Source organism: Brachyistius frenatus, unplaced genomic scaffold (assembly GCF_029030835.1).
Source record: "Brachyistius frenatus isolate BFR_SWC_R1_liver_20210118 unplaced genomic scaffold, ASM2903083v1 Contig_382, whole genome shotgun sequence".
NCBI classification, from domain to species: Eukaryota; Metazoa; Chordata; class Actinopteri; family Embiotocidae; genus Brachyistius; species Brachyistius frenatus.
The window spans coordinates 167,501-182,500 of NW_027210981.1; the positions used below are offsets into that span (position 1 = coordinate 167,501).

The 15,000-nt window shown below is 42.7% G+C and overlaps 2 protein-coding genes across 2 annotated transcripts in view; one reads left to right on the top strand and one right to left on the bottom strand.

Annotated features, from left to right (window-relative positions):
• The window catches only part of LOC138636528 (uncharacterized), a 10,142-nt gene extending 4,547 nt beyond the window's left edge, over window positions 1-5,595 (bottom strand). The window contains exon 1 of the mRNA XM_069724580.1: window positions 5,566-5,595. Within this exon, the coding sequence (XP_069580681.1) occupies window positions 5,566-5,595 (30 nt within the window). The remainder of the gene's footprint in view (window positions 1-5,565) is intronic.
• The window catches only part of cdhr5a (cadherin-related family member 5a), an 11,688-nt gene continuing 2,145 nt past the window's right edge, over window positions 5,458-15,000 (top strand). The window contains exons 1-14 of the mRNA XM_069724566.1: window positions 5,458-5,684; window positions 7,624-7,796; window positions 8,030-8,089; window positions 8,235-8,324; window positions 8,399-8,485; window positions 9,186-9,290; window positions 9,670-9,855; window positions 10,929-11,019; window positions 11,288-11,385; window positions 11,478-11,684; window positions 11,823-11,936; window positions 12,029-12,095; window positions 13,405-13,565; window positions 13,798-15,000. The exon at window positions 13,798-15,000 is cut by the window's right edge and continues 2,145 nt beyond it. Coding sequence (XP_069580667.1) covers window positions 5,594-5,684; window positions 7,624-7,796; window positions 8,030-8,089; window positions 8,235-8,324; window positions 8,399-8,485; window positions 9,186-9,290; window positions 9,670-9,855; window positions 10,929-11,019; window positions 11,288-11,385; window positions 11,478-11,684; window positions 11,823-11,936; window positions 12,029-12,095; window positions 13,405-13,565; window positions 13,798-14,373 — 2,106 coding nt within the window. The 5' untranslated portion in view covers window positions 5,458-5,593 and the 3' untranslated portion in view covers window positions 14,374-15,000. The remainder of the gene's footprint in view (window positions 5,685-7,623; window positions 7,797-8,029; window positions 8,090-8,234; window positions 8,325-8,398; window positions 8,486-9,185; window positions 9,291-9,669; window positions 9,856-10,928; window positions 11,020-11,287; window positions 11,386-11,477; window positions 11,685-11,822; window positions 11,937-12,028; window positions 12,096-13,404; window positions 13,566-13,797) is intronic.

Below are 15,000 nucleotides of genomic sequence, written 5' to 3' on the forward strand. Positions count from 1 at the left end.
GATGGTCTGAGTTTGGTTCCAGGTCAACATGGTGTTGAACTGGTTCATCAGCAGGAGCTTGAATAGCTGCGGAGCAACAACAGTTTTAATTTGGAGATATTTTCATGTACGATGTTTAATATTCGTCCCAAGCAGCAACCAGCAGTACTGGTTTTTTTGTCCGTCACCATCTTTGTTAGTTCGGAGCGGTTTGGAGCAGGAAGTGACCATATTTGGACAAGCTGGGGGAGGAGCCACCGGTGGATCTGACCGATCTGATTGGAAACCTGACGATACTACGTCCCGCCCACCGATAGCTGTAACCTGACTGCACCACAGGCCTGTCAATCAAACAGACACGCCCCCAAAAACAGGTCTTCTTGAATCTTCTTTTCTAATGAATGAGGGATTATTTTCAGATGGACCTCCAGAAAACTAAGAAGAAGGAGTGACTTTAGCGAATGATATACAGAAAACATCTAGTGGCACTCGGTGGTATTGCATCTTAAGACATTTCTGAAAAAGAACCAGTTTTAAGACCTAAAACTACGAACACTTTTACACACAGTCAATGCTTCGCCCTCTTTTAGCTCCCGTTTTGGTCTCCACCAGCTCCTGAGGGAAATATTGGGCTCTTTAAGGGGCCACTCTTTCATACTTTTATTTTTGATACTTTCATTTTAATAATAACAATTTAAAAGATTAAGATTTAAATTTGTCTTCTAGAATAGCATAGAATATCTTTTCTTATGAAGATATGTTGTTTCCAACTCTTTAATTTATGAATTGATAAATAAATAAAGTCTGTTTCATTCCACTTTAAAATGAAAGTTCCTGCATCAACGCAGAAAAGCAACATTAACACCAGTAAAGTCAATAAAAACTCCAGGAAAGTTGAAGCGGTTGTCTTGTCTACCAGCGGGGCTTTAAAGTTGCAGCTCTCTGTTTGCTGCTTTAGGCAGAACAAGAATGTTATTAAGTAGGTCTCTAATGAGATTAGTTTCTCTGCTAAACCCACCAACCCCAAGTTACACTTACATCACCAACACCGCACTAATATGTAAAAAGGGGGTCAGTAAAAGTACAAAGTTTCATATTAATAACACAGTAAATGGGTGTTGCTGCACTTGTGATGAGATGCTCGTACAGATGGACCGCCGTCACATGATGATGTCCACGACATCTCTGACCTCCAGCAGGTTTCTGTTTCAGACCGTCAGAGCTGCGAGAAGAACGAGGTCGAGCCAACGTTCCCCTCTGTACTCTGGATGAGAAGATGGGCCCCTGGACAGAGATAAGAAAGAGGCCCGTCACCGGACCGACACCCTGACGGGAAACAGTGAAAAGGCAAATAATAACCCCATAAAAGTATTTGATAGATACGACTAAAAGCTAAAAGGACCACTAGGGGCTGTCTCCATAGACTCTATGTGTAGTACCGCTGATGACCACTAGGGGCTGTCTCCATAGACTCTATGTGTAGTACCGCTGATGACCACTAGGGGCTGTCTCCATAGACTCTATCTGTAGTACCACTGAGGACCACTAGGGGCTGTCTCCATAGACTCTATCTGTAGTACCACTGAGGACCACTAGGGGCTGTCTCCATAGACTCCATCTGTAGTACCGCTGATGACCACTAGGGGCTGTCTCCATAGACTCCATCTGTAGTACCGCTGATGACCACTAGGGGCTGTCTCCATAGACTCCACCTGTAGTACCTCTGATGACCACTAGGGGCTGTCTCCATAGACTCCATCTGTAGTACCGCTGAGGACCACTAGGGGCTGTCTCCATAGACTCCACCTGTAGTACCTCTGATGACCACTAGGGGCTGTCTCCATAGACTCCATCTGTAGTACCGCTGAGGACCACTAGGGGCTGTCTCCATAGACTCTATCTGTAGTACCGCTGAGGACCACTAGGGGCCGTCTCCATAGACTCTATCTGTAGTACCGCTGAGGACCACTAGGGGCCGTCTCCATAGACTCCATCTGTAGTACCGCTGATGACCACTAGGGGCCGTCTCCATAGACTCCATCTGTAGTACCGCTGATGACCACTAGGGGCTGTCTCCATAGACTCCATCTGTAGTACCGCTGATGACCACTAGGGGCTGTCTCCATAGACTCCACCTGTAGTACCTCTGATGACCACTAGGGGCTGTCTCCATAGACTCTATCTGTAGTACCACTGAGGACCACTAGGGGCTGTCTCCATAGACTCTATCTGTAGTACCACTGAGGACCACTAGGGGCTGTCTCCATAGACTCTATCTGTAGTACCACTAAGGACCACTAGGGGCTGTCTCCACAGACTCCATCTGTAGTTGTTTACGTTTTGTTGTCGCTGCTTCTTTCCTGTTTTCTGTCTTCTTGAGGTTGTGTTGTGTTTCTTGTAGTTGTTTTGCTTTTGTTTGTAGTATTTTTTTGTGTCTTATTGTTGTTTTGTATCTGTTTGACATTTTCATTTCATTTTATTTTTCTTTGCAGTCCTTGTGTTTCTTTTTTAACTTGCTTTGCATCTCTTTCGGAGGATTTTATATTTTTAGAGTCCAGCAGGTAAACAGCTCGCTGCAGATCTACGGAAGCCTGCAGGGAAAAAAATGCATCTGAAAGCTCTGAAAAAAGTCCAATGAAAGAAGAGAAACAACAACAATATTGATGATCCAGAACAACCCTTTTCTAACACGTTGGTCGAGCTGACATTTCCTGATCAGAGGAGTTCAGGCGCTCTCTGCTGGTCGGAGGGAGAACAACAGCATTAAAAAACAGGATTTCATGACATGTTGATGAATAACTGCAGAGTTTCGGTGCTTCGCGGCTTTCGGACGGATCATGTGTGTTCTCTGTGTAGCGAGCAGCATCTCTGCACGGAAACATAATGTATGACCGGAGTGACATGACGACACTGTGAGCTCCTTGTTCCCACACAGATGCGGGGAGAGCTCGTATGACGGCGGCCGCCTGCACAGAGCCGCCTTGTCCACACGTGAAGCCGTCGTGTGTCCCAGTTAGTGCCGCTTTAACGTTCTGTCATTATCACCATGTGAGCAGGAGGGAGAGGACAACATCACTGGATCAAACTATGATTCAACAACACAATACTGACTTTTAATTAAGTGTGAAGATAAAATGCAGAAAACACAAAATTCTACCCAAAAACGTAAAATAAATGTGTAAGTAGACTTTTATTTTCTGGTTTAATTTTGAAGAATTTAAATTTTACATTTTGCTGGTTTTCCTTTTTTGTTCTCATTTTGTAGAAATAATAATTATTCCAAACTATTTGTTGGAACTAACCTGTTTATGATTTACTTCAGACATTGATGATGTTTTGATTTATTTTAACCTGGCCAGATATGTTTATTGTTTTTTTTACATCATTAAACATTTTATTCATTAACCTCGATAATTTAAACTTTAATTTATTGCAACATAAAATGTTTAAAAAACATTTTGTTGGATGAATTCTTTTCTGTCTATTTAATACATTTTATTTCATTTTATTTTGTCTCAAAAATAAAACAAAAACACTGAGACAGACTGAAGAACTGTGGTAAGTTCTCCAAACTTAAAAATCAGGTCCAAAACCACTAAAACTAAAGAAAATAAATCCTTTATTGAATCCAAATCCAGACAAAACTTCCAGCTAAAACCAGGTTACCAAAGCTTGTCAGCATCATGGAATCAGTCTGGTGTGAGTGTGTGAGTGTGGACGTTGTTGTTTGTGTCTTGTGTGTCATCACCAGCGAGTTTCACATTAAAGGTAGCTGTAAACACATGTAAACATGTATAAAAAAGACGAGTAAACATGTGGTAAACATGTATAAACATGTATAAACATGTATAAACATGTATAAACATGCATAAACATGTATAAACATGTATAAACATGCATAAACATGTATAAACATGTAAACATGTGGTAAACATGTATAAACATGTATAAACATGCATAAACATGTATAAACATGTAAAACATGTAAACATGTGGTAAACATGTATAAACATGCATAAACATGTATAAACATGTATAAACATGTATAAACATGCATAAACATGCATAAACATGCATAAACATGTGGTAAACATGTATAAACATGTATAAACATGCATAAACATGCATAAACATGTATAAACATGTATAAACATGCATAAACATGTATAAACATGTATAAACATGCATAAACATGTATAAACATGTATAAACATGTAAACATGTGGTAAACATGTATAAACATGTATAAACATGCATAAACATGTATAAACATGCAAAACATGTAAACATGAGGTAAACATGTATAAACATGTATAAACATGTGGTAAACATGTATAAACATGTATAAACATGCATAAACATGTATAAACATGTATAAACATGTGGTAAACATGTATAAACATGTATAAACATGTATAAACATGCATAAACATGTATAAACATGTATAAACATGCATAAACATGCATAAACATGTATAAACATGTGGTAAACATGTATAAACATGTATAAACATGTATAAACATGCATAAACATGTATAAACATGTATAAACATGTATAAACATGCATAAACATGTATAAACATGTAAAACATGTAAAACATGTAAACATGTGGTAAACATGCATAAACATGTATAAACATGTGGTAAACATGTATAAACATGTATAAACATGCATAAACATGTATAAACATGTAAAACATGTATAAACATGTATAAACATGCATAAGCATGTATAAACATGTAAAACATGTAAACATGTGGTAAACATGTATAAACATGCATAAACATGTATAAACATGTAAACATGTGGTAAACATGTATAAACATGTAAACATGTGGTAAACATGTGGTAAACATGTATAAACATGTAAACATGTGGTAAACATGTGGTAAACATGTATAAACATGTAAACATGTACAAACATGTATAAACATGCATAAACATGTATAAACATGTAAAACATGTAAACATGTGGTAAACATGTATAAACATGTAAACATGTGGTAAACATGTATAAACATGCATAAACATGCATAAACATGTATAAACATGCATAAACATGCATAAACATGTATAAACATGCATAAACATGTATAAACATGCATAAACGTGCATAAACATGCATAAACATGTATAAACATGTATAAACATGTGGTGAACATGTATAAACATGTGGTAAACATGTATAAACATGTATAAAAACATGAGTAAATGTGTAAACAGCTGTAACCATTTGTAAACGTGTATCAAAACATGTATAAACATGTATACAAACATGAGTAAACATGTACAATCATGTGTAAACAGTTCTGTGTGACCTGTATTGATTTGTAAGAAATGTTTCCAACATTCCTCTGCTGGATTCCTCCCAGAATGCATCAGGGCCCAAACAGAACGACCCGCCCGGCTAAAAGAGATGCAAGTATGTGAGCTGAGGAGGCGGCGAGTCTTCATGCAGTGTGATGAAGTCACAGTCGTTGCTGCCGGAGTGAACTCCCACTCGCCGGCCAGCACAGACGGGCCTTTATGTGGCCGAGTACCAGCTGGTACCCGGCGCTCCTCGTCCTCCTCGTCCTCCTCGGACTTCGTCGCCGCCGCTCTGAGACCAGGACATGGAGGTGAAACCCAGGAGAAGACCTGCCGACGTGGTGCTCGGCTGCATCGTGGCCGCCTGCTTCTCCGCCGTGTGTCCGGCTCAGAGATGTGAGTGGTTCTGGTTCTGATTCTGGTTGTGGTTCTTATTTTGATGCAGCAGCAGGTTCACAACAGCTTTCTGACAAATTCTCCTGTTTAGATTCTTCTGATACATTTTTATCATCCAGTTCAAACTGTTTTAAATTTAACCAGAAATATTAAAACCAGACAACAGTTTATGATCTCCTCGTTTTCTCTTTAACGTGAAGTCAGACGTGTCGTTGGTAAATCAGCAGGAGGCCTCGATGCTGACGTTCAGAACCGGGTTCGGATCCGGGTTCAGAACCGGTCCAGGATTAAGAGACCTGCCGAGAGTCCTGTGATGTGGTTTTGTTTGCACTTTGTTGTTTTTTTTGTCCCAGTCAAAATCTAGTTTTAAAATCTTTATTATTTCAGTTTCGTTGTTTGTTGTTTACACAATGAGTCGCAACACTTTTTACTCACTTGTTGTTTGTTGCATTCGAGTAAAAACATGACGAAGATGACGAGACGAACTGTAAACAGAGTCGTCGCTCTGACCGACGGCTGCAGGAGCTCCTGAGTTCACTGCATATTCGTTTTAATTTAAATAATCATAAACGGAGAGTTGAAATCTGATCGTTTGTTTCTGAGACGTTTGTTTGCTTCTATTTTTCATCTTTATCACGACTCTCCCTTCACTTCAGAGTTGGAACATTTTTCCGAAGGTCATGTAGATGTCAAAATGTTTCCACGTCTTTTCATAACGTGGTTAACGTGTGTCATACGTGTGATCACATGTAGAAAACGTGGTTAGTTTGTTGATGAACACGTATGTCGTTGTTAAAAAAAAAAAAAGTTCTGGGCTGAATTTTGAAGTTTATTCTCAGAAAACTGGAAACGATCAAATATTCTGAGTCAGCGTTTTAGATTTTTTTTTAAACTTTTCCTGTTTGATTTCTTTGAGTCTGAAATAACGAGTCGACAGAAACACAAAGACGATCCGGAGCAGCTTATTCTGAGGAATTTAAAGTTGAAAAGAACCATGAAGAGCATGAACGTCTTCATTTTATCTGCTTTAGTTTAGATTCGTGTCAGATGGAAAACACGGTAGTTTGGTTTCTAGGTGTTTCGTCTGCTTCATCCACCGAGGATGTTGGTGTAGTTTCTAATCTGTTGTGTCGATCATCTCCATCCTGACTTCCTGTTTGGTGTCGATCATCTCCACCCTGACTTCCTGTTTGGTGTCGATCATCTCCACCCTGACTTCCTGTTTGGTGTCGATCATCTCCACCCTGACTTCCTGTTTGGTGTCGATCATCTCCACCCTGACTTCCTGTTTGGTGTCGATCATCTCCATCCTGACTTCCTGTTTGGTGTCGATCATCTCCACCCTGACTTCCTGCTTGGTGTCGATCATCTCCACCCTGACTTCCTGCTTGGTGTCGATCATCTCCATCCTGACTTCCTGCTTGGTGTCGATCATCTCCACCCTGACTTCCTGTTTGGTGGTGACTTCCTGCTTGGTGTCGATCATCTCCACCCTGACTTCCTGCTTGGTGTCGATCATCTCCACCCTGACTTCCTGTTTGGTGTCGATCATCTCCACCCTGACTTCCTGTTTGGTGTCGATCATCTCCATCCTGACTTCCTGTTTGGTGTCGATCATCTCCATCCTGACTTCCTGTTTGGTGTCGATCATCTCCTGACTTCCTGCTTGGTGTCGATCATCTCCACCCTGACTTCCTGTTTGGTGTCGATCATCTCCACCCTGACTTCCTGCTTGGTGTCGATCATCTCCATCCTGACTTCCTGTTTGGTGTCGATCATCTCCATCCTGACTTCCTGCTTGGTGTCGATCATCTCCACCCTGACTTCCTGCTTGGTGTCGATCATCTCCATCCTGACTTCCTGTTTGGTGTCGATCATCTCCACCCTGACTTCCTGCTTGGTGTTGATCATCTCCATCCTGACTTCCTGTGTGTCTCAGTGTGTACGGTCCCTCCGGGTCCCGTCGCGGTCTCCGAGAACAACACAGCCGACATCCAGGTGGTGAAGATCATCTCGGTGTCCGACGTGGAGCTGTCGGTCTCCGTGAACCCGGAGGACCTGTTCTACCTGCGTGCCGACGTCCTGATGGTGAAGAAAGGTCTCGACTACGAGGTAACGCCGCTCACCACCACCAGATGTTCCACCAGATGTTAGACCAGATGTTCGTCCACGCGTTCATACATGTCGGGCTGAACTGTGATTTGAATCTATTGCGTCTCGTGCGTGCGGAGAGGACTCGCTAGCGGTCAAAGATTTATCTTGAAATACCTTCTTTTAAATACGATAACATGATGAAACCCCGGACGACGGTGTGGAAGTGCTGATGAACCAGATGTGTTTTGCAGGCGTTGCCGAGTGCAGCTCTGGTGGTTTGGGTTAAGTGCAGCAAAGCTGGCTTCACATCGGTGAGTGAAACTCCACCAAACACATTATCACACAACTTATTAAAAACAAATACGATAAACATAAGTTCATTCTCTTTTACTTCGGGATGCTGGCAGGTTTTAAAACACGTTTCTGGGTTTGAACTGAGCTGCTTTTGTGTTTGAGGTAAACGAGTCGGTGGAGGTTCTGGTTGAAAATGTGAACGATAACCCGCCGAACTTCGTGCAGAACCACTTCGTACTGGACGTGAAGGAGGTGAGCGGCCGGTCGTCTGCAGAGCTTCACTGTTCCCGTTCCCGGTTTGACTCTTTGAGTTTTGTGTCCTGCAGCTCAGTCCCGTGAACTCCAGCATCGGACGGATCGAAGCCACCGACGTTGACTCGGAGCCGCTGTTCTACCGCTTAGAGTCCGCAACGGTGAGGTCTTTTATTTTGAAAGGGTGGTAGGAAGTGCCTCTGAGTGATGGAAACGTGAGGAGATGAAGCACAGAAATGTATTGCTTCTTCAGTTAAATGTGCTGATTTCCACTCTGAGACCTGACATGATAAAAAGAGGACGATGGTTCCCAACCCGAGACTCAGGGATCCTGAATTAAACCCGTAGGACATCTTAAAGGGCCACAAGATCATAGACGGACTAAGAGAGAAAGAAATATTTATTTTTCACAAAATTATGTCTGAGTGTGGAGCTTCATTCTTAACTTTTGGATAAAAAAAAAAAAACGTATTTAATGTTAAATAAGTGAATATTTTATCTCACAATTAGTTTATTTTTGTAATTTCTTGAGACATTTTTGAACATTTTTTATTTACGGGTCTCTAAAAATCCTCCAAATTAAATTTCTCACAGCTCACCTCCACTTTAAAACCAACCTGGCGATGAACATATTTATTACTTTATTTTAATGACACCCAGATCTGGTCCCGTTAAAAAAACACAGTGAAGTTACTCCTGAAACTTTCTTATTGTCACTTTTCTTAAACCTGATAATCATATATTTTTTATTTAAAGTAATTTAATCTGTAACTTTGTATTAAACGATGCTCTTTATATTTAAAGCATTAATTAGTTTAATTAGTTATTCAATATTAATAAGAAATCTTTCTGTTCACTCAGGATAAATATTTCCGGTTGGAGAACATAAACACTCCGAAGATCCTCGTTAAAAGCATCCTGGACTTCGACGTTGTGCAGAAGATCTCTCTGGTTTTACACGTGCAGGTAAATGAAGGGCGTCACGGTGGTGCAGTGATTAGCACCGTCACCTCACAGCAAAAAAGGTTCTGGGTTTGAATCCGGTCCTGGGCCTTTCTGTGTGGAGTTTGCATGTTCTCCCTGTGCTTGCGTGGGTTCTCTCCGGGTTCTCCGGCTTCCTCCCGTCATCCAAAAACATGCACCTCAGGTCAGGTTACCTGGCGCCGCCTAGTGGCAGCCTGTTGCAGCAGCTCCCCCCTGAGAGCCCCCCTGCTGTAGTGAAGACATTTCCCCTCGGGGATTAATAAAGTGTATCAAATCACAAAAAAAATCAAATGAATGACTCGTTAAACCTACGGCCGGGTGGGCGCCGCCTCTCTTTGACCTTTGACCTCACTCACTCTAGGACACGTTCAACGGTTCGGCCTCCGACACGCCGTTCTTCACCGCCGTGGCGACCATCACGGTGCACGTGAAGGACGTGGACAACCGGCCGCCGTGGTTTCAGCCGTGTCTCCGGACCAACCTGGGAATCGCCAAATTGTGTGTGAGCGCCGGCTACAGAGGACGAGTCAACCTGACGGAGAAGGAGGTGACGTTTACTTTATCTCTTTTTGTTTACTTTATGTCTTTGGTTACTTTATCTCTGTTTACTTTATCTCTTTGTTTACTTTATCTCTTTATGTTTACTTTATCTCTTCAGTTTACTTTACCTCTGTTTACTTTATCTCTTTATGTTTACTTTATCTCTTCAGTTTACTTTACCTCTGTTTACTTTATCTCTTCTGTTTACTTTATCTCTTAAGTTTACTTTATCTCTTTATGTTTACTTTATCTCTTAAGTTTACTTTATCGCTGTTTACTTTATCTCTTTATGTTTACTTTATCTCTTAAGTTTACTTTATGTTTACTTTATCTCTTAAGTTTACTTTACCTCTGTTTACTTTATCTCTTTATGTTTACTTTATCTCTTAAGTTTACTTTATCTCTGTTTACTTTATCTCTTTATGTTTACTTTATCTCTTAAGTTTACTTTATCGCTGTTTACTTTATCTCTTTATGTTTACTTTATCTCTTAAGTTTACTTTATGTTTACTTTATCTCTTAAGTTTACTTTATCTCTGTTTAATTGATCTCTTTATGTTTACTTTATCTCTTAAGTTTACTTTATCTCTGTTTACTTTATCTCTTTATGTTTACTTTATCTCTTAAGTTTACTTTATGTTTACTTTATCTCTTAAGTTTACTTTATCGCTGTTTACTTTATCTCTTTATGTTTACTTTATCTCTTAAGTTTACTTTATCGCTGTTTACTTTATCTCTTTATGCTTACTTTATCTCTTAAGTTTACTTTATGTTTACTTTATCTCTTAAGTTTACTTTATCTCTGTTTAATTGATCTCTTTATGTTTACTTTATCTCTTAAGTTTACTTTATCTCTGTTTACTTTATCTCTTTATGTTTACTTTATCTCTGTTTACTTTATCTCTTTATGTTTACTTTATCTCTGTTTACTTTATCTCTTAAGTTTACTTTATCTCTGTTCACTTTATCTCTTAAGTTTACTTTATCTCTGTTCACTTTATCTCTTTATGTTTACGTTATCTCTACCTTTCAAGGTGTTTGATTGACTTATTGATTGATTATATTGGTTTTAACCCACAGGAAGGCCCGTTGGTGCTGGAGCCCGGCCCGGTGTTCGCCAGGGACGGAGACAAGAACCGGAGCGAGCAGATCAGCTACAGGATACTACGAGGTCCGAACTGAAACACCAAATTTATCTGACGACTCTTTTACAGCCCGTTCAGCATCTTTATGATGCACGAACTGGATAAATTAAACTGGTTTTCACAACGTTAATGAGTTAATAAATAATGTCTAATGACGCTTTTCCCCCTGAACATTAATTATTAGGGTTGCTTATTTATTAATATCTAATGTTACGGAGGGATGTTTAGCTTTATTAGCTAAAACACTAAAAACACAGCAGCGTGTTTGAATCGTTGTTTTCTTTTTATCTTCAGGAAACGAAGGAAATATTTTCCAGATTGACGAGGACACGGGGAACATCACGATGACTAAAGCTGCTGATATCGTCGGCCCTATAACCCTCACTGTTCTGGTAAATACAAATATTTTTTATCACTTGAGGTGAAAAACATTCGACGGAGAAAAATCCCGACTTTCACTCCGGTCTTCCTCGCGGTCCTTCAGGCGTCGCAGGTGACCAACAGAGATCAGTTCGCGGTGACGCAGGTGACCGTCGAGGTGATGAAGAAGAGCAGGAACCCTCCTCGCTTCGAGAAGGAGCGTTACGAAGGATTCATCTACAGCAACTCCGTCCCAGAGAGCATGATCCTCCGTGACCGGAGCACCAACCGGCCCTTCAGGGTCCGAGCACGCGACGAGGACTTCGCCGCGGTGAGCGTTCGTTACGAGGAACGTGTTCAACCTCCACTCAGATCCAGTCCTTCATTCATGTTCTTTGGTGTGTGTGTGTGTGCGTGTGCGTGCGTGCGTGTGCGCGTGTGCGTGTGTGTGTGTGTGTGCGTGCGTCAGGGTGTGAATCCAGACGTGAAGTACGAGGTTCAGTACAGCAGCTACGTCAACGTGACCACCGACGGCTTTGTGATCCTGAAGAGAGTCGTGAAGACCGAGTCCTTCGCACTTCAGGTGACCGACTCGCGTCGAACGCAGAAACCGAATCACCGCTGACGTTTACGTCTCACGTTACTGAAAATCTGAAAAACCTTTCTCACCTGCAGCTCCGAGCGGTCGACGCGGCGACGGGAGAGTTCGGATCCGCAGCGCTCTCCGTTCAGGTCATACCCGGTGAGACCGGCTCGGCTACGTTGACTGCATCAGCTCTCACCTTATAAAAACAGTTTCCCATTTCATCTCAAAATAAATAAATACGTATTTAGACTTTAAAATACTTAAATAATTAAAACGTATCGCCTCCTAACCAACACCTTACAGGTCATTATTCAAATTTTGAACTTTTTTAAATTGGCGTTAAATGAATTCTTTCACTGGATTTTGTTTGCAGTCGTCTTGTTGTGTTAAAAAATAGAGTCAGTTACCGTCATTGAACTGGATGTAATAACAACATGGACGACAGGTCTTTGCATTTAAGAAACAGATATTGTTAAGGTGCAGAAGGAAAGACGGACTTCACCTGGAGGTCAAAGATACGACGTCTCCTCCGGAGGACTGAACTTCGGTGGGAAACACTGGAGGAGTTTGGACCTGTGATAGATTTATTAAAGATGTTTATTTAACATCTGTTAAAAATGCGATCGATGCGGAGCGATAGGAACGCCACGAAGAAGAAGAAATCTGTAAAAGAATAAGGAAATGAATGTGGAAGTACAGGAAAAACAAAAGCAATACTCTCCTAAACTTTGTTATCTGTCTTTATATTTCCACATTCACTTCTTTATTCTTTATTGCATTTCTCCTGTCGATCCATCGATGGAGTCTAGAGAGAAATAGACGAAGGAGTCGTCTGCGTAAAAGCGGAGAGTGAAACGCTGCTTTTGAAGGTTTTCACCCGGATGTAAAAAACAGTTGACATGTTTCAGAACCAGAACCAGAACCACTGTATGAGAACCCAGTCAGTCCTCGATGTCCTCGCTGCATCCTGCTGGACGGTTTCACTTTGAAACCGGAGTCTGCAGTCAAAAATTGAATTATTCACTGACAGGGATCAATAAAGATAATACAATAAAGTACTTTTTAAAAAATAAGATAAGATAAAACTCACATGAAGGTAAACTGTACAATCTCACCAGACATCAGATCACTCACATGTCAAAATTTTAATCTAAAATGATTTTAAACACGGATTCTTCTGACAACAGTTCTCTTACAAATTTAAATGTATTAAATGAAAAATGTACAGAACATATTTAAAATTTTAAAACGTGTTGAAACTCAAATCAAATTTCATTTACACTAAATAAATTAGATAAATTCATAACTTAATAAATTCACATCGTATCATGTAAAACCAAAAGTTGAATAAATATCTCCTTCATATGACCCGGTTCTTCATGTCGAAGCTCTTGTTTGTTTGTAGTTCAGTAGATTTCACCTGTGCAGGTGGAACCTGGACTCACTCACCTGTCCTCCTCTGCAGCCGTCGCCATCCCGTCTCCCTCCAACGTCGGCTACCGGCCCGGCGACATGGCGCTGCTGGGCCTCGTCATGGCGGCGCTGCTGGTCCTCTGTCTCATCGTCATCGGCTTCCTGATCTCCCGTCTGTGGAAAGGAAACGCCAGCGTGGACAAAATATGTGAGGTCAGTTTGCAACTCTGTTCGTGGCTTCTGGGTCGAAAAAATGGTTCCGATGTAGAAGTGTCTTAAGTTGCAATACCACCGAGTGCCACTAGAGGTCAGTCATTATTTTATTTTTTAAACGTTATATTTAAAGCTTTCTTATGATGACGGCTATAAAAGAACCTTTTTACCGGACCTGTTCATGTTGAACGAAGTCTCGATACTCGTTTTAACGAGCTGGTCTGTCCTGCAGTGTCTGGGTCCGTGTCTGCGGTCCCACCAGCCGCGCTCCGGCCACCGCGACTCTCTGCAGTACACCAACGACGGCTTCCAGAACGAGGCCGACCCGAGCCGCGGGGGCGGCCGGCGCCGGACCGACGGCGTCCCCCGACGCAGCACCTTCCCACAGGCCCACGGCCGCGTCATCCCCCTGGAGAGGCGGGGTCACCACTGCTCCTCCTGCGGCATCCACACCAACCACGTCACCAAGGGGAGCCCGTCGGCCCGACCCGGCAGGAGGGGCCGGGGGGACGGGGACGGGATCGGGTCCGTCCTGACCCGGCAGCAGCGCCGCAAGGAGGGCCAGAAGACGGTGTGGTTCAAGGAGAGCGAGGACTCGTCGGACATCGAGGTGGAGATCATCCCGGACACGGTGGGCCGCGTGGAGGAGGAGACGGAGGAGGAGGTGGAGATGGAGGGCGTCGTCAGGGACCCGGCCGCCCCGCTGAGGGAGCCCGACGGCGGGCAGGAGAGCCGGAGCGCTGAGGACCCGGACCACGGAGCCGCCGTCTCCGAAAAGGAGAAGGGAGGCGAGGAGCAGGAGCGCTGACGGCAGGGGTTAGAGGTCAAACTGGGGTCAGAGGCCAAACTGGGGTCAGAGGCCAAACTGGGGTCAGAGCGCTGACGGCAGGGGTCAAAGGTCAAACTGGGGTCAGAGAAGACTGAGTTACTTGTTCTCTTGTTCACTTTTTTGGATACTCCAGCAGCAGGACAGCAGCGGCAACGTCTCCAAAGAGCTGCCGCACCTCCAGAACTGGTCTGAGACCTCCAGAACCGGTCCAGGACCTCCAGAACCGGTCTGAAACCTCCAGAACTGGTCGGACACCTCCAGAACCGGTCCTGGACCTCCAGAACTGGCCTGAGACCTCCAGAACCGGTCTGAGACCTCCAGAACTGGTCTGACACCTCCAGAACCGGTCCTGGACCTCCAGAACTGGCCTGAGACCTCCAGAACCGGTCTGAGACCTCCAGAACCGGTCTGAAACCTCCAGAACTGGTCTGAGACCTCCAGAACCGGTCCTGGACCTCCAGAGCCGTTCCAGGACTCAGAAAGCGTTCGTTGTCTCCTGTGAGTTCAGATCAGTGGTCGCTGGTGTCGGCTGAGTTTTCTGGAACACATCGAGGTGATTTATTTCTATTCATCTGTTCGTAAAAACATTGAATTAAACAGCTGAGA